This window comes from Anolis sagrei, chromosome X, assembly GCF_037176765.1.
Source record: "Anolis sagrei isolate rAnoSag1 chromosome X, rAnoSag1.mat, whole genome shotgun sequence".
NCBI lineage: Eukaryota > Metazoa > Chordata > Lepidosauria > Squamata > Dactyloidae > Anolis > Anolis sagrei.
The window spans coordinates 46201084-46219300 of NC_090034.1; the positions used below are offsets into that span (position 1 = coordinate 46201084).

An 18217-nucleotide genomic window follows, 5' to 3' on the forward strand; every position below is an offset into this window, starting at 1 on the left:
AAATGGTATGCTGGTCCAGGGGTTGGCAGAGTTGGGTTCCGGGGCTTGCATCGCTGCCCTTCAACCTGCCCTCCAAACAACATGAATTGTCCTTTTTATGGCCAAGGAAAGAAGTCAACTGCCTCTTTTGAAAGCTTCTAAGAGCAGCAGCTCACCTTTTGAATAACTTTGCGTGCACACACACACACTGCTTTGTCTAACATCAAGAAATGCCCATTATTCAAAACCAGAAGTAGACTTCTGATTTGTTAGGTCTTTATCCTTTAGCCACTGTGTGGGCCCTTCCAGAGAATCCCAGGACAGAAAAGTGAGCCTTGGATTCAGTGCAGCATTAGTCTTCGGAGTATGGAGTCCTTTTCACATATCCATCATGTAAAGATTAAATCAAATGTTGTAGTAGTCGTCTGTCTGTCTGGCTTTTAAAAAAATGTTATGCTTCTCCATTTCCAAAGTGGTCCCTTTCCAAACAGGGGTGTCAATATTTAGAATCAGAATGCACAAAAGCTTTAAAGACATAAAGCAAAGGGAACTGGAGGTTTTGTTTTGCTGGCCTTGTTGAAATACAAAGGCCTGAACTTGGTTTCAGAATACTGGGAATTCTGAGTAAATGGTCAAATTTCTGGATGAAGAACAGTAAATGGATGAGTTAAAAAGTTATGCTCTCATTTAAGCTTTAGCTGGCCTTTACCAGAGTCATTTGGAGAAACAGTTCTTGGGAGAAATTGCATTTGCATTTACCTGGACCAAAAGTGTTTAAAATTTTCAAGAATAAAACCAACATCCTGCATTCAGCCTGGTGACTGTTGAGGTTATTTTAATTAATACTCGGATTATACGGTCCTTGTCATCAGCACCAGTTGGGAGTGATGGTCCTTTGTGCTGGATAAGTCAAAGTTGTTTGGCTGTTTTTCCAGAAACCGTTTCATAAACAATAGCCTAATCTGGAAGATATCAAGGCACGATGTAGTTTTGCTTCAAATATACAACAGTGAAGCCCTCATTCATTCTGAAATGTGTTGCAATGGCAAACCCTCATTACATGGAAAACACTTTGCAAAAATTTGCCTGCCTTTTGTGCACTTAGATGATATTGTTCAGCAAGGAGCTATTAAGTAAGGAAGAGATTCTATGGAAACGAAATGGGGCCAGTGAGAAGCTCAGTGCTACCACAATGGCAGCCTCAAATCAGTTGATTTTTCTACAATCTTTGCTTAGTTCTACGTGCTTCAGGGAAAAATAGGGCAGTCTCTGTTAAAAGGAACTTGACAGGCTAATAAAACCAGTAGCAAAAACTTCTTAGTGTTTCTCACTGGCTCTCAATGCCTCTTGCATTCAAGGAAGAGTGCTTAAGGTTACAGCCAAGAGGAAAGAATCTTAAAGTGTCAGAGACATTTGGATAGTGCTTACAAAACTAAAATCATTTCAGCCATGTTAATTGGTGTTGTCGAGTCATTAACTTAGGTCCTAGGTTATTCATGAAAAGAGAAAAAGAAGCTCCATCCGTCAGAACAATAGAAGTCAAAAGACACCAAAGTCAAGCTTGTGTAGGAGTAAGACAGAGAGTTTATGACAGTGTGCAAGAGACACAGTGCAGGCAAGAGAGAAAAGAGCAAAAACTCAAAGATTACCTGAAAGATGGGCATCATGTAAGAGGAAATAAATAGAGGAATTTTGAACTCATTGACAGGTGATAGGGCAAACAGAAAGGCCAACAAGAAGTTGAGTTGTCTACTGGTTAGATGTTAATCCCGTAGTTCATAAGAAAGAGTTGTTAACAAAAGGCATAGAAGAGGGAAGGATGGAACCTGGAAATCTTGGAAATAGAGCAAGATCTGACTGATATTTCAGGATGGGCCTGAGAAGAGTCAAGTATATACTTGTTTACTTTAAACATTTTTATCCCAACAAACTGAAGTATTTTACATAGCATCAAGTTCAATAGCATGTTATCAAAATGGTAGGCAATCGAAGAGGTAATGGTGTTGATCTTTTACTACTACTTCCTATTTTGCTCATACAGTATTGGGTTGAGGGGTCTAGTCCTGCCTTGGTGAATCAGCCGCTTTTGGGCAAGGTGATGGTGTCAGTTTGGCTTTCTCTCGTCTTTCCGTCTCACAGGTGTCTTGGTTTCAGATGTAAGAGGTGTAAGATGAGGGTCAGAGAGAAATGAGTATGAGCTTCAACTTTGCTAGAGAAGCTTGGGAGTGGAGAAGCTTTGGTGGATTCCTATCGGAATCATATGCCTCCAGAAGCAGTTGGACAATTTTGCCTAATAATGAATGGGCTGATTGTGCATTGATTGTGGTATACAACCTTTATGCAGTTGAATGTACAGCCGCTTCTGGAGGCATATAATTCCAATGGGATTCTGGTCATGGAAACCTGGGATTGTACCCAAGGTAAAAAGTCAGAGGTAAGAAAGCTTATAGGAGGGAGCAACAGCTATGAAAGAGAATGAGATCATCCAGAGATTGCACTGGAGGCTACTAGTTGAGTCTGTGGACCCTTTACTGGGACTGGGAGAGATGAGTCAACAAAGGATGCAGAAGACAGAAGAGCAGAGTCTCTGAATAAGTTATCAGTGGTAGAGCAATGATGGTGATTCTGAACCAAGGAGTCAATGAGTATGAATACAAATTCTTTTAGCAAAGAGACATCTGTGTTGAAGGCAAACATGAATGTTTCCTCCCTTGGATATTGGTGTCTGTTAATTTGGTTTCCTCGTTTTTAATTGCATATATATATTGGGAAAGCATGCTCACTAACTGGTTGCTTTTTTGATGAAAGCCTATGACTTTGCAACTAGAGCCTTTTGAGAATTTTGAAGCATAAATGCTTGGTCATGCAGGCAACATGCATAGCAGAAATACATTGCTGAGAAGCTGGAGACAGCTTTATGATGCACACTGTTAGTCAAGGATACTAAGATGTGTGTGTCATCAAGATGCTTGTCAATTTATGATGTCCCCATGAATTTCACAGAGGTTTCTTGGGTGAGGGATGCTCAGTACCATTAAGGTTGCAATCCTAGCCATGTTAATTTGGAACTGAGTCCCATTGACTTCCAAAGTTGAGACTGTCTTCTGTGTAACCTGCATAGAATCAGGCTGAAAATGTCTGGAACATCAAAAAAGGCAAAAGTTGTAATCGTTACCTAGCAATGAGAATGACATAAGAATGAAGTGCCTTTATAGTTCATTACTTGAGTCAAACACATTCACGTTCTTTGACAAATGAACATATTGTAGAGCCTAGTTTATTGCAAGGCAGTAAAACAGGCTGAAAAATTACTTTTTGGACTGTCCTGTCAAGGTGGCCTCCATCAGCATAGTTGGTGGCTTCTGAGTTGAATGTGTGCTTTTAAGTCAACTGTGGATTTATGGCAGCCCCATGAATCTTTTAGGTTTTCTTAAGCAAGGGATTCTCAGAGGTGGTTTTGCCAGGTCCTTCCTCTGAAATATGGCCTATAGCACCTGGGATTTCTTGATGGTCTCCCATCCAAGTACTGCCCTGGCTGAACTTCCAAGATCTGTTGGGAATTTGATGTCTTTTTGGTTATTTATAGCTCACAGCAATGTCCCATCCTGGGAAACACCTTGTACCCCTTGTACCTTTGTTTTAATACCTTACCAGAAACAATCGGGGGCTCAGCACCAAGTGGATCCAGCTTCTATCTTGAGAAAAATGGTCATTACCTTAGAAAATATGAGGCTTACCCTGTGCATTGGAAGAACAGCCATCACTTTCACCCCCATAATCCAGAAGGATTTGATTCAGGGGTTTAAATGCTCCAGCTCTGGGGGCAAATCAGGATGGGGTCCCATGTACCAAATTATTGGGAGATTTTCCCCAGAACCCAGGGCACTTGACCCTTGTCATTTGCCCAAAGATACCTACTGGAATGGCTGGCCTGACTTGTGAGTACCTTAATGTTGCAGGCGCTCCAGCCACCTAATGGGATGCGTGACTTTCTCCTAATGCTGAAGATTTGGAGTTGTCTATGTTTTCCCATTTCTGTTTTTACACATGAAAGTAGCCTTTAACTCAGACTATTTGATTACAATTCAATCACTTGAGATTAGATTGATAAGCTTTCACATGTTTGTTCTAGGGCTTTCTTTTAGATGGGCATTTTTAAATTTCAGAAGATCTTGTCATTTTTTAAAGGTACCTTGAAACAAAACGGTACAATTTAACAAAACAGTGAGTTGCTTTCATCCCAAGGTGCTATCAAATAAACTATGACCTGTAACTCAGAGGGGCTAATGTGAATTGGGCAGAATCAAGGCCCAGCCAAAGAAACCTTGGAAATGCTTTTGCGGAGAATAATGTTAATCTCTTATAATCTCTTTATTACATTTATGGGAAGTTATAAGAACATTAAACATGGAGTTGAGAGTTAACTGAAACAAAGAAAAATATGTAAAGAATAAAATTAACACCACAAAGTGTTTAACACAGTGTTTCTCAACCTTCCTAATGCCACAACCCCTTAATATAGTTCCTCATGTTGTGGTGACCTCCAACCATAAAATTATTTTCTTTGCTACTTCAGAACTGTAATTTTGCTACTGTTATGAATCGTAATGTAAATATCTGATCTGCAGGATGTATTTTTATTTGCTGGACCAAATTTGGTACAAATACCCAATTTGCACAAATTTGAATACTGGTGAGGTGGGGGTGTAGATTTTGTCATTTGGGAGTTGCCGTTGCTGGGATTTATAGTTCACCTACAATCAAAGAGCATTCCGAACTCCACCAATGATGGAATTGAACCAAACTTGGTACTCAGAACTCCAGTGACCAACAGAAAATACTGGAAAGGTTTGGTGGGCAGTGACCTTGAGTTTTGTAGTTCACCTACATCCAGAGAGCACTGTGGACTCAAACAATGATTTATCTGGACCAAACTTGGCACAAATCCTCAGTATGCCCAAATGTGAAAACTGGCGGAGTATGGAGGAAATAGACCTTGACATTTGAGAGTTGTAGTTGCTGGAATGTATAGTTCACCTACAATCAAAGAGCATTCTGAACCCTATCAATGATAGATTGGGCCAAATTTCCCACATAGAACCCACATAACCAACAGAAAATACTGGAGGGATTTGGTATGGATTGACAGTGATTTAGGGTAGATGTAGTTAACCTACAATCATGCCAAAGAGGTTCCTAAGACCATCAAAAATATGTCTTTTCTGATTGTCTTTGATGACCCCTCTGAAACCCCCTCGTGACCCCCCCCCCCCCCCAGGATCCCTACCCCCAGGTTAAGAAACACTGGTTTAACAAGACTGTTGAACATTTATTTCACTGCTATGGTACCTCTAAAGCAGTAAGTGTGAACATAGTAGTATTTGTGTTGCTATGCCTATAACACACTTCTCTCATACCCAGAATACTTGAGTATCCTTGTGGGAAATGTCCCTCTGCTTAAGAAATACTCATAGGAATTATTTCCCCAATTTGGGTAGTCATTTACACAAGTAACCAATATGATAGTTAAGCTTTGTATGGATTTTCCTGTCTGGTGTTGCATTCTTGAATAGTCCTCCAAATTAGTCTTTCATGAATGCTAAAATTAATCTTAGAGGAAATGGTTGAAGGAGTGTAACCTTTATACAAAAAGAAAGAGGCACCCAGAGTGGTTTCCAAATGTCAGAAACAGACTCGAAATCTAAAGCATAGCATTACAAAAGGAGGAGAGCTTGTGGAGGAGGAGGAGGAGGGAGAAAACCAACCGAGGCACACTCCATGGTTCCAGAGAGCAGCTGGAAGTAAATTCAGTTAAATCACAGAGATGAAGTTAAACATAATTAATTTAGGCCTAACATTGAGTATTTTCCCCATCTGCTTGCTATAGCCATGGCAGGTAGTATCGGGATGGAGGCAAAACTTCCACCTAAGACTCCATGCAGGTATGAGGAGAAGGACCCCTGTTCTGAATTCATCTTTTCCCTGATAAATTTCCTTTTCTCCTGTGTGGCGATTCTCCCAGGGAAATACTGAGAAACAGTGCAGTCTTGGCCACCGGAAAGGAATGGTTCAGCCCAATAAGAGTCCCACAGAGCAAAACATAGGTACTGTGATCTGTTAATTTTAACTTTCGGTTCCAGTTGAGAAGGGCTGTCAAACATGTGCAGCGGGTGTTGCGAAGGAGTTGAATGCACCAAATTAAGTCTGTTTGGTGGAACACAATGGGGACTTCAATCTCTAGTGCTTAATCGTGACCTGTTGCATACTTTTTCTTAAGAAGCCTTTTCTTGGTGTTTTGGTAAGACTGAAATTGCATTGTCTCTCTGCCAGTTATTTTTGGGGGATTCTTCAATCTGAACAGCTTCCCCGCCTCCCCCTTCTTGGCTGTTAGAATGTTGCGGTGCATAGACCTGATTTAGTTATTTCTCACACTTCAGGTGTCGCCCTTCACTAAGGAGAAGGATCAGGCTTCAGTCTGGAACGTCTGCTGCTGCTATGTGCTTTTAGAAATGAGAGACAGCATTGCTTCTCTCACTTCCTTCTTTTATACCCCACTTTTCAAACTGAAATGCTTCCAAGGCAGCTTCCAACACAAGCAATGAAACACATAGAAGCACATAAGAAGGTAGAACAGCATAAAAACTGTTCAAACAGAATGTGAGAGCCTACATCGAGAAACCTTGTAGAACAAAGAGCTTTTCCCAGTGTGTCTAGCAGTGATGAGAGAGAGTCTACTTACCAGGTCTTCTTTAGGCAGTTCCCCAGATCTGGTGCCAGTGCTGAAAAAGCCCTGTCCTTCAGCCTCGAATGCCTCCAGAGCAGACTGTTTTGCTGATCTCCGGATTCTCAACTCAGCAGCTTTTCTGCTGGCCTTTGAGCAAAGGGGTGCTGGGTTTGATACCTCACGGGCTGCCCCAAAGTCCCACACAATAAGGAACAGACCTGCAAGTGGTCAGAAGCCAGGGAATAAAGATAGAAGCATGGGCTTAGAAAAGCAGGAGCTTGGCGTATCGGGACACTTATCAAGAGATGATTGGGTCTGTCAATCTGAAAAATTGACAAAGACTTCTGAGCAGATAAACAAAGCTGGAAGGTATGAGGGGTGGGGGTGAACTCCCATTCACTGGAAGCTACAGAAGTGAATGAGGTTGTCTATTGACTAAATTCAGGGGACTCTGGCCTCAAGAGTCCAAATCCTCACTTTTGCCATGGAAACCCACTGGGCGACTTGGGCAATTCGCATTTTCTCGGGCAAAGACAAGCCCTCTCGGAACAAACCTTGCCAAGAAAACCCTGTGATGGGCTTACCTCCTAAGCCACTTGAAGGTACACCACAAAAGCCACAATAGCCCAAATGACTGGCAGGCTGCAAATTGGTTTTTTCTTTCAAGTGGGAAAGCTTGCAGCAGAGGGCTTGTTTTTGATGAAGTACATGAAGTAACAAATAGGAACGACGCCGTTTGCTTCCTCATTAAGGTGTTCAAAGGACCAAAGCCTGCCTTTGTCTCTTGGAATGTGGCTAAACTGAGCTTTTTTCTTTGGCTACTACATAGTTTTTCCTGTTTTTTGTTTTTTGTTTTTGTCTAAAAGGTTTACTTTGCTTTTTAAAGATGTTAACAGTGTGACTTTGAGCTTTAGGTGCTGTGGCGTATATGGTGTATGTTTTTCAGCTAGACTTACAGAACCAAAGCTTTAGTTAGGTGGGGGAGGCAACACCACTGAGTTTTCTTTGGTGTTCAGAAGTTGAAAAAGACATCTTGTTCCTTTCCAGATTCCTCTGGAGTCTGGAGAGTATTTCTGATCCAAAGCCTTATTGGATCTCCAGAGTCAGTAAAATTATGGAAGAGCCATTTATCCTTTTAGGAGGGCCTTGACAGATTGAAAATGGTGTGTTCCTCTGCATTCTTGTGCAATTTCCTCTAGTAGTAAATGTTTGCTATTAACAGTACCACCAGGTATTTATTTGCGTAGCTGGCTTCCCTGCTTGCTCTGGGGATCCGCAACCACTTTATTAATTGCCTATTCAAATAAGGTTGTGCAGCTGTGTGCGTGTGAGAGAGTGTGTGTTCTGTTTTTGTTGGGTGGGTATTTTGATAGGGAAGAGTGCAAACATGATGAATATCTCAATATACCAGGTGTGTTTGAGCAGAGAGCTATAGTTTGGAAGGCATTTTCAGAATTACATGCCAATTAGTTGCAAAGATGTAATTGGTAGTGGGGAAGAAGACTTGCAACGCTGCCCTGAGGTCCTTGGAGGAAGGGCAAGACATAGATATCATTAATAATTAAAATGCCCCCCCCCCCCAGTAGCACAGCAGGTTAAACCACTGAACTGCAGAACTTGCTGACTGAAAGGTTGGCAGTTTGAATCCGGGGAGCGGAGTGAGCTCCTGCTATTAGGCACAGCTTCTGCCAACCTAGCAGTTTGAAAACATGCAAGTGTGAGTAGATCAATAGGGACCACTTCTGCGGGAAGGTAACTGTGCTCCATGCAGTCATGGTGTCCACATTACCTTGGAGGCGTCTACAGACAACGGCGACTATACTTAATGTCAGGGGAAACCTTTACCTTTAATTAAAATAATTGTATCTTTCATCCCCGCCATTCTTTAGACTGGATTTGAGGGGCTAGATTAAACTGACATTGTCTTTTAAGTAATTTAAAATAAGTTTTAGGACTTATGACTTAGCTTTTAGTAGCACAGTATAGATTCAGGAGCACAAGGATGTTCTGGTCCTCTTGCCCTGCAATTGTTGTTTCTCCCTATGAGGATTGTTCTTTTGTTTTCATAGAATGAGTTCCTGCACTTCAGTCCCTCTCTTGGTCCTCTGAACCATCACTCATTGTAACAAGAACAAACTGGCCAGTGCAGCCTTTCCCTTCCCTTCCCTTCCCTTCCCTTCCCTTCCCTTCCCTTCCCTTCCCTTCCCTTCCCTTCCCTTCCCCTTCCCCTTCCCCTTCCCCTTCCCCTTCCCCTTCCCTTCCCTTCCCTTCCCTTCCCTTCCCTTCCCTTCCCTTCCCTTCCCTTCCCCTCCCACTGCTCCCCTTGTGCTTTCAGCTTTGTTAAGGATATTCTAATTCTGTAAACAGCAGTTTTTTGTAACATCTGGACCAGGAAACACTGATGTAAGAAACCCACATTTAATTAAACTAATTTACTGAAACGAGATGCACAAATGGAAGAGGAAAGGTGAGGCATGATAGAAATGCATTCAGAATTATTTATCTCTAATAAATTATGATAGACAAAAGCAGTGAAGGTTGAACCTGGCCAGGATCTTTCCAAAGCCATCAAGTAAACCTGCTAGATGCTTTTATTTCCCCCTCCCTTTCTAGAGTTTTATTGTTGTGCTCTTCAAGCACTTTACCAGACTCTGCAAGTTAGAAGAAAGGTCGCTAGGTTCAATTGCTATAATGTACTCTAACTGAGGGCTGTACCTAATGCTTGAAAACTCCATGTGGTTATTTTCTTATCAACACTTATTTCTTCCTTTTGTCTGACTTTTAGGCTGCAATTATAAAAAGACATAAAGTGTTGCGATGGCCATTTTCCACATAATAATATAGCAACTGGTCTCCAAGAGATCTTTTTATGAGGCTTTAATGGCATCACAAAGTGACTTCCCTGTTGTTGGGACCGTGACATTTTTGTACCAACCTGCTTAGGTGCTGAAGGATGCTCCCTTGTGTGTTTCAAAAACGCGGATGTGGGAGTAACGCCGGTCTTTTCTTTTTCAAGGGCTGCTTTGGGCTTTGATTCTCCATCCAAGATCACCTCCATGGAAAAGAAACTTCTCCTTAAGAGCCGAGAGCTGCAAGGCGCACAAGATAAGTGCCACCAGGTATTTATTTCCATGGCCGGCCTCCCTCCTTGCTCCAGAGACCGACGGGCGGTGTGTGCCAAAGGACCTGCCAGGTGCTGCTGATGCTTCGGTGGAGCACTTTCCTCACCAGAGAGAGGGAGATGAGTGCAGGCCATGTCTTACTCTAGGCCTGTGAAGCTCTGGATCCTCCCTAGACCTTTCCTTGGCCTGGTGCTGACACTAGCTTCCAGCAGGTGGCATTCCTTTGCCATCAGACGCTCAGCTGCTCTGGTTCTGCTCTGAGTGCCACGAAGTCTCTTCTTCTCTTCCTTGGTCCTTCCATCTCTACTTATATAACTCTTGCTTCCTTTTTACCCAGAATACCTTCTAACTCTTCCTGACAGAAAACATTGCTGGAATACATTCTAAAACTTTAACAAAAACAGTGTGCTGTTCTTTCTTTCTCTTCCTGTCCTGTTCTGGACTTGACCTCTCTGCTCCCTCGGAAGGACATGAGGGGGAGCCCTCCTCTGGTCCAAGATGGATTTGGGATAAAGTTAAAGTGACCTGTCACGGGAGAAAACATAATAAGAATTCAGGTGAAAAATGATTGTGGCTGCTCTGCTGACTGGGGTTCGAAGCATGACTGAATGTGAACAAACGGCGTGAATGAATGGGGTGACTTAGACTTACTGCTTTTCCTTGAGAAGGAACCGAATTTCCCAGGAGCAGAAACAATGGTATTTAAATTTAATCAGAATTCTAGCCCAGTTCTCCCAGAGACCGGCTTCTGTTTTCAAGCTGTGTGTTGACACTGTTGGGCTCTTGGAAAAGTGCTTTTAAACTTTTCGATGTTTGTTGCAGATGGAGCAGGAAATGACGCGCTTGCACCGCAGAGTATCGGAGGTGGAGGCTGTTCTTAGCCAAAAGGAGGTGGAACTGAAAGCCTCCGAGACACAGCGATCCCTTCTTGAACAGGACCTGGCTACCTACATCACAGAATGCAGTGTGAGCCTTTCCCTGTCCCTCTGGAGCCACATACTTCTCTTGGTCTGCCAAAACCTTGAGTTCTGTGGCTGTGTTGGTAGGGCTTATAGTGGAGGGAGCGTTAGAAGGATAGCTGTCTAATTGAATAGAGAGGGTTAATTTGCCAAGCTCTGTCAGTCCATTGACAGCATGACAGAGCAGGCAAAAAGAAACTCCGCTTGGGTCTCGGTGGCTAGTGTGCAAGGTAGTCTGTACTCAGAGGTAATTCTTCGGCAGTGCTGTTGTTCCCAAATTTGTGTACAAGAACTTTCTATGTTTCCCTTTTGCCTAGAGTAGCATTGCTCATATGGAGCTCCTTTATTCTTTACTAATTAGTTCAGCTTGCTCAAGGTTTCCTGCCGTGGTTTTGACCACAGATTTCTATACCATTCCTTAATTTAACCGGAGATGGCAGTATTGAATTAATTGCTTTCATAAATCCATGTGCTTCCCTGCAGAGCTCCAGTTCATGTCCTTTCAATGCTTTAGTATAGAAAGTTCGACAGTTCAAGGACCCTCTTCAGTTTGTATCCCACAATTCATTTTCAAACCACAGGATAGTTAATGAACTTTGAAGTATCTACCAGATGATGCCTGTTGCTGCTGAAGCAGAAGACGTAAGCGGAATGGGAGCAAATATAAAGACCGCCAGTTCACGTCCTTCATTCATTCTTGCTTACCTCCCTGGTGCAGCTTGATACCCGGTTGTCTGTGTATTAAACGTTTTACTTTTTCAGAGCTTAAAGCGAAGTCTGGAGCAGGCTCGAATGGAAGTATCTCAGGAGGATGACAAAGCCCTGCAACTCCTTCATGATATCCGAGAGCAGAGTCGGAAGCTGCAGGAAATCAAAGAGCAGGTATGTGTCACTGTTGCGCCGAGGACCTGAATGGGTAGAGGGGGCTTCAATATATAAGCCACTCTGTTCATTTGCCCCGCCTCTTTCCTTAATGAAGGGGACACAGACATATTGTGCCGCGGGAGACAGTGTGCTTCATTCAGGACGATGTTTTCCTTCATGTGCCGTTCTTTGCGTTGCCTTGGTTGCCATGTTTTCTTGGGGTTCTCTAAAGGGTGCCAAACTGGCTTCATTCCACAGGAGTACCAAGCCCAGGTTGAAGAGATGAGGCTAATGATGAATCAATTAGAAGAAGATCTCATTTCGGCTCGTAGACGGAGCGATCTTTATGAATCGGAGCTGAGAGAGTCCCGGCTGGCTGCAGAAGAGTTCAAGCGTAAAGCCACCGAGTGTCACAACAGGCTGCAGAAGGTAGCAAAGGTCAGGTTTCCAAACTTTTCTCTTTCAGCATTTTCACCATTGAGCATACTTTGCATCCAATAGATAGAAACCTGGATTTCTTTGCAGGAATTCTGATAGCAAAAAAGTTGCTTTACTTTTTGATCATGAATAGAATAAGAATTGGAAAGAAGCAGGGAGTACTTTGATGTTGCTTTAAACAACCAAATGCAGAGACATCTGACAGCCGTTCGTTTCTGTCTTTAAAAATCATTTACTTTTCACTTTGTCACCTGATAATTTTTTTAGCTTGGGTGTATCCATCATATGGTGGGGGCAAATGGAATTTTTCTTAATATTGTGTAAATTAATTGGAATTGATATATCTGCTCCAAATATATTTGTCCCTTCCGAAGAGAATTATTCTGTTCTGACCACTTCTCTCACAACCACTTCTTGTTCCAATAAATTCAGCTGAATAATTGAAGTGGCCAGAAAAAGGAATGAATGATTTTGAACAACAGAACAGTAGTTTTAGTTGGACCATATTGCTTTATTGTAAATATCAGTAATTTTTAAAGAAACCTTTTATGATCCGTTGAAATCAGTACGTTTTAATGTTCATTTAGAGAGTTTGGGAATGAGGAATAGTGTAGATATCCATATCTTTTTGAATCATTCGCGATTTGTACATTTTCTCCTATCTGTGATGTTATAGGTTAAAGACCAAGGGAAAACAGAAGTTGGAGAGCTGTATTCCAAACTAGAAAGGGTAGGTTTTCTGTATGCCATCCTGTTGATGAGAATGTGTCTCAATGAGAAAATACAGAATGATCTTTTTAGTAGATTTGGTTATTTTGTTTTGATTTTCATTGTAGTATATTTTATAATTTTGACCATACTTATGAGATCTGGACCTTGTGAGACTAAGGTGTCAAGTTAAAATGTAGACTGTGACAAAAGTCTGCAAAGTTTTGCAATGAGTAGCTGCTTGGGCCATTTATGAAATTTCAAGCGGTATGAATTGAAGTAGATGCCCATGTGCTGATGAAGAAAACGTAGAAATACGAAGAGTGGCATCTTAGAAAAATTGAGAAGTAAACCATAAAAATAGGGACACTCAGAGGCAGAGAAACAAGAAACATGGCAGTTATAGGGTGAGAAATGGGAACTCTGCAAAAAACAAGGGGTGAAGTGCATATTTACCAGAAACACCACTCTTCATAAAAGGGATTATATAATTGGTCCCTTATGAAGGCATTGTGGAATCCATCATCTTCCCCAAGAAGTTTCTTTATTGTTGACAAATGTATATACAGACAACCCCTGAGTTACAAACATCCGACGTATAAAGAACTCATCCTTAAGAACGGGGATGAGACAATAGGAAGTGAGAGAAATCTCCCCTTGGAAGGAAGGGGAATTCACTTCTGACAGAGTTACCATGGGGAAAGGGGGTCTCCACTGAATCTTTATCACCAATTCTTGTTTTCACAACAAGTCACATTTTTCAAAGTCCAATGATCACAGGGACATAAAGTGAGGTGAAATCTTCAGAACAGGGGCATAGACAGCAAAACAAATGTCACAGGGGTGTTAACCCTTCCGTATGCTGTCCAAAATGCTCTCTCTCCCCATATATATTTGGCTGGAGTTGCACTTAAAAATGCACTTGTTCCGACTTACAAACAAATTAAATTTAAGAACAAACCTATAGAGCTGTCTTGTATGTAACTTGGGGACTGCCTGTGTACTGTATAGCTTCTTGAATAATCTCTGAACCCCCTATGGTTTTCCATCCCTGTTCTAGGTGTTACACTAATAGGACAATTCTATACCAAGTTGGCTTATTGCCAGGGAGGTAGAGGCTTAGTCTAGTTCTAGAGTAAATCCATGGAAATGGGATGGAACTTACTAGGCATCTCTTTGGTAATCCCATTGGCATCAGCGAGTCTGTTCCAGTTTACAATGTGTTTTACAATGGGCCATAATCCAATTAATCCTTTGTATAGGAGCCCCCGGTGGCACAATGGGTTAAAACCTTATGCAGACCACCAGTTCAGATCTGGGGAGAGCGGGTTGAGCTCCCTCTGCCAGCTCCCCATGCATGGACATGAGAGAAGCTTCCCAGAAGGATGGTAAAATATCAAACATCCTGCATCACCTGGGCAATGTCCTTGCAGATGGCCAATTCTCTCACACCAAAAGTTACTTGCAATTGCTCAAGTCACTCCTGACATGAAAAAAAATCCTTAGTATTATCAAATGTTTTTCAGCAAACTTCCTTTAAAAGATTCAGAGCTTATCCCTAATATTTAACCTGAAAATTGCAACCTAGTCCTTCCCTGTAACAAAGTGTTGGCTCACCTTGCATTGACTTGGGTCCCCATTTCACTCCCTTAGGAGGTTAGAGGTGCTTCTTCGAGGCTGATGCAAAAGAGGGAGTGTGTGTGCGGGCAGAGAGTTAAATAGTCATTGCACTGAAAGGGGAATAAAAGGGAAATGAATATTGGAAAAGGAAATGAAACATAGCATTAGGGCTGCCTCCTGAGGTATTCTCCCACCTTTTCTTTGCCTCCTTTTGTTCCTTCAGATCAATGCAGAACAGCAAGTCAAAATCCAGGAGCTGCAGGAGAAGTTGACCAAGGTAAGAGTTGAGGACTTGTCTTAAAGATCCTGTTCTTTAAATTTGTTTAAAGTTTGGGGGTGGTGTTCTGTTTTTCTATGCCTTTCAGTCTTCTCCTCTTTAAGATTTTTCCTTCAAGAGGGGCGGTCTCTTGTATTCCAAAACACTATTAGTCACTCTAAAGATCGAGAAGGGAAAGGGGTGGCTGGAGGAGAGGGAATGGGGCTGGAGCCTGCCACTGTGATGATCTCAGTGCCTCTCTGCTTCATCTGATGTTTATTTTTAAAAGCAACACTGTGACAGAATTGAAATATTTGGTGGGAATTTCACTTGAGGGGGCCAATTTGGGCACCCTACGCGAGGTGTAAGCTTTTTCAGCACCGAGGACCACATTGTGAAAATAGAATGAACCCTGAGGCAGCAACAGATTGTGGCGGCTTAATTTGGATCTAATTTTCATGAATGGGGTGGGTGCCAAACCATAAATGGTAGGCTGGGTTGCATGAGTGGAATCTCTCAGATCATCCCCAGCAAATCTTACAATGTGCTTAGCAGTACTGAAACATTAAAACTGAACTTTAGCTTTAGGAAAGGCTAGCCTTTTGTACTTGGCAGTGGAGCTTATTAGGCTTATGAAGCTGCTTATTCCTGAAAAGATCTTTGTGGATTCTAGCTCCCAGCCAGCAAGACTAGCAAGCTGCCTAGGGATTCTGGGAATTATAGTGTAAAAAGGGAACCCTTTAAGGCGTTTAGCCTATAGCAAACCAGTTGTATAGGGTTCCCATGGTTTCATTGAAGAAGAGCAGGTTAATAAGCGGTTTTCTCTCTCCAAAGGGTTAGATACGTAAACATGGAAACTGGGATTCAGAAAGTTGGGATTGACAATTACCATGTATTCTGGCGTATAAGACTACTTTTTAACCCAAGAAAATCTTCTCAGAAGTCAGGAGTCGTCTTATATGTGGGAGTAGTCTTATAAGCCAGGAGTCGTCTTATAGAGCGGGTGCTGAAACTTCCAATCTGGATTGGAGAATCTGTGGTTGCAGCATATTGCGGGGATGAGCTCAAAAATGGCAGTGGCCGTGTCCCTGCTGTATGCAGCGACTGTATGAAAGCATTAAGGGCGACGCTGTACAAGTATGGTAGAAGAAAATCCATTCATCAGGATTCATGGACTTAATGCGGTCCTGAGGGTGATGTGAAGGGCGGGGCAAGCTGCAGGCATCTGGGGTGCCCGGGTATGGAAAAAAGAGATAGAGTGGCTCTGGGCCCAAAAAAACACAACTCTTTTACCTGATTGGCCTGCCCTTGTATCCTATTACCGTACCTCCTCCTCTGCCTCTCAGATCTCGCTCTTGAAGACTGCAGTGAAGTGGTGCAGGTGAGCATGTGTGAGATCTGCGAGGCAGAGAAGGAGGTACAGTAATAGGAAAATTACCATATTGAATTCAAATCTGATGCTTTTAAAAAAAAATATTTGGTGTGCGTTGGAAGAGGGGTAGTCTTATACGGCGAGTATATCCCAAACTCTATATTTTAACTGGAAAAGTTGGGTTCGTCTTATATGCCGGAATGTACGGTATCTTCTTTAGAAACAATGGTTCATCCCAACTAAAACAGGCCCATTTCCTCAAGGGAAATGTTATGTGAAGTTGCACTTTGCTCTTTTGTATATTTTGTTGGATCAACAGGACTATTTTGTTATAACTGTGTAGTTGGTTGCAATAGAATGCAGAAAGTTTTACACGTGTACAAAATGGCAAGCTTTGATAGCCATCATTACTCTCTCTTATTTTAGGCTATGAAGGCCAGCTCGGAGGCCACTGAACTCCTCCAGAACATCCGCCAAGCGAAAGAGAGAGCTGAGAAAGAGTTGGAGAAACTGCAAAACCGGGAAGACTCAACTGAGGGCATGAAGAAGAAACTGCTTGAGGCGGAGGTGAGCAACATCATAATAGATCGGCCTCTAAACATAATAAACTTGGCTTGTTGGCCACCTCTAGTTAGTGTGAATGAACTATGAATCTGAGATTTAAACTTAACCCGCAATGAAAGCTTTAAATCTCTTCTTCATTTCATCTGAAGTGGGAAGCCCTGTGCTTGTGTTCTGCGGGCAGCCATGGCTCTTTTTTCCATGTGGCTTCAATTCTTTCTTTCTGAACGTTGGGCAGGAAAGGCGCCATTCTCTGGAGAACCAAGTGAAGCGCCTGGAGACTGTGGAACGCAGAGAGAATCGACTGAAAGAAGACATCCAGACAAAATCTCAACAGATTCAGCAGATGGCAGATAAAATTCTGGTGCGTTGTATTTTTAGACATGGTCGAGGCTGGGGATAAGATTGCAAGAGCAGGCAATGACTCCAAAAGACATGTGTGTGAAGATGTAGGATGAGTAAGGCTGGCAATGGCACGAAAATGTGGTAATTTGTTACTGTATTCCAACTGCTGAGGGACTGTCATGGTAGAGGTTTATTATCTCACTGCATTGCAGCATGAATGGGCAGATTTCAGCAATGTGGGATCAACTGTCATTTTTGAAATATTTTTCACTTGAATTTCTTCATCTTGAGAAACATGTAAAATAGTTGCCAAAGGTTTTGGTAAAAAAAAAATGGAGGAAGAGCCAGTTGCCCGATACACTCCATAAACTGGAGCATTAGACATTTACAAGGACAAATCTGACAGACTCATTTGGAGGGGGAAAGATTGATCTGGTTATTACTTTTGGAAGCTCCCTGGTCTGCTGCAAATCATCCAGCAAGCTCCATGCCACTCCTTTGACCATTTCAAGATTATAGTAGTAGGGCTGCAATGCAACTAAGTCCATTGTACATACAACCCTCTTGTAATAATTCTACCAACCTTTGAAGTGAGAACAACAAAGAGGGAACTCAGAACCCACTGGTATGATGTAGCTCCCAGTAAAAGCTCTTCTGCATCCCAGTCCTCCTGCTCCCACTCCCAAGTTCTCTGTGGATTTGGTGGAACCCTTTCTGCAGTGCCATCATGCGATGCTTGCCATCGAAGCGGTTGAAATCCCAGTTGCTCCAACAGAAGCTTTGCGAATCAAAGCATGTTTCCTAAACTCCTCACCAATCCTGTGTTGTGAGTTGTTTGACAATAAAATCTGTAGAGCCCAGCTTGGGAAGGCTTGGCAGGCTCCTCTGCTTTCCGATGTCTGCTCCATTTTCTGTGCCGGAGAAGAACAACATGAGTCATTGTAACTTCTCCCCAGAAAATTGTTTTGCAATTCAGCTTCTGCCATGCATTTTCTCTTCTAAGCAGAATGTCAAGCTTGCTGGGATCCTCATTTTTTCACATTGTTATTCATTTGTTTGAGAGGGAGTTGGGTGCATAGGAACCTGGATTTGTTTTTGGTTTTTTTGGTTTTGGTTTTTTTTACTGTGTGATCAATTCGTGTAACTTTGAGTTGTTTTGCCTCCCTTAAGAACATGCACCATGCTGGAACAGAACAAAACCTCTTCCGAGGCCACATTTGCTTCCCATAGCGGTCAATTAGATGCCTCTGGGAGACCCACTAGCAGGAC

The 18217-nt window shown here is 42.4% G+C and overlaps 1 protein-coding gene across 9 annotated transcripts in view; it reads left to right on the forward strand.

Moving 5' to 3' along the window:
• Positions 1 to 18217, forward strand: part of CIT (citron rho-interacting serine/threonine kinase) — a 125166-nt gene that overhangs the window by 49144 nt on the left and 57805 nt on the right. For 6 of the 9 annotated variants that reach the window (XM_060785393.2, XM_060785395.2, XM_060785400.2 and 3 more), the window contains exons 11-18: positions 9720 to 9822; positions 10648 to 10791; positions 11547 to 11666; positions 11907 to 12086; positions 12763 to 12816; positions 14638 to 14691; positions 16469 to 16609; positions 16842 to 16967. In XM_060785393.2, the coding sequence (XP_060641376.2) occupies positions 9720 to 9822; positions 10648 to 10791; positions 11547 to 11666; positions 11907 to 12086; positions 12763 to 12816; positions 14638 to 14691; positions 16469 to 16609; positions 16842 to 16967 (922 nt within the window). The remainder of the gene's footprint in view (positions 1 to 9719; positions 9823 to 10647; positions 10792 to 11546; positions 11667 to 11906; positions 12087 to 12762; positions 12817 to 14637; positions 14692 to 16468; positions 16610 to 16841; positions 16968 to 18217) is intronic. The other 3 variants (XM_060785394.2, XM_060785396.2, XM_060785399.2) reach the window with 1 other exon arrangement.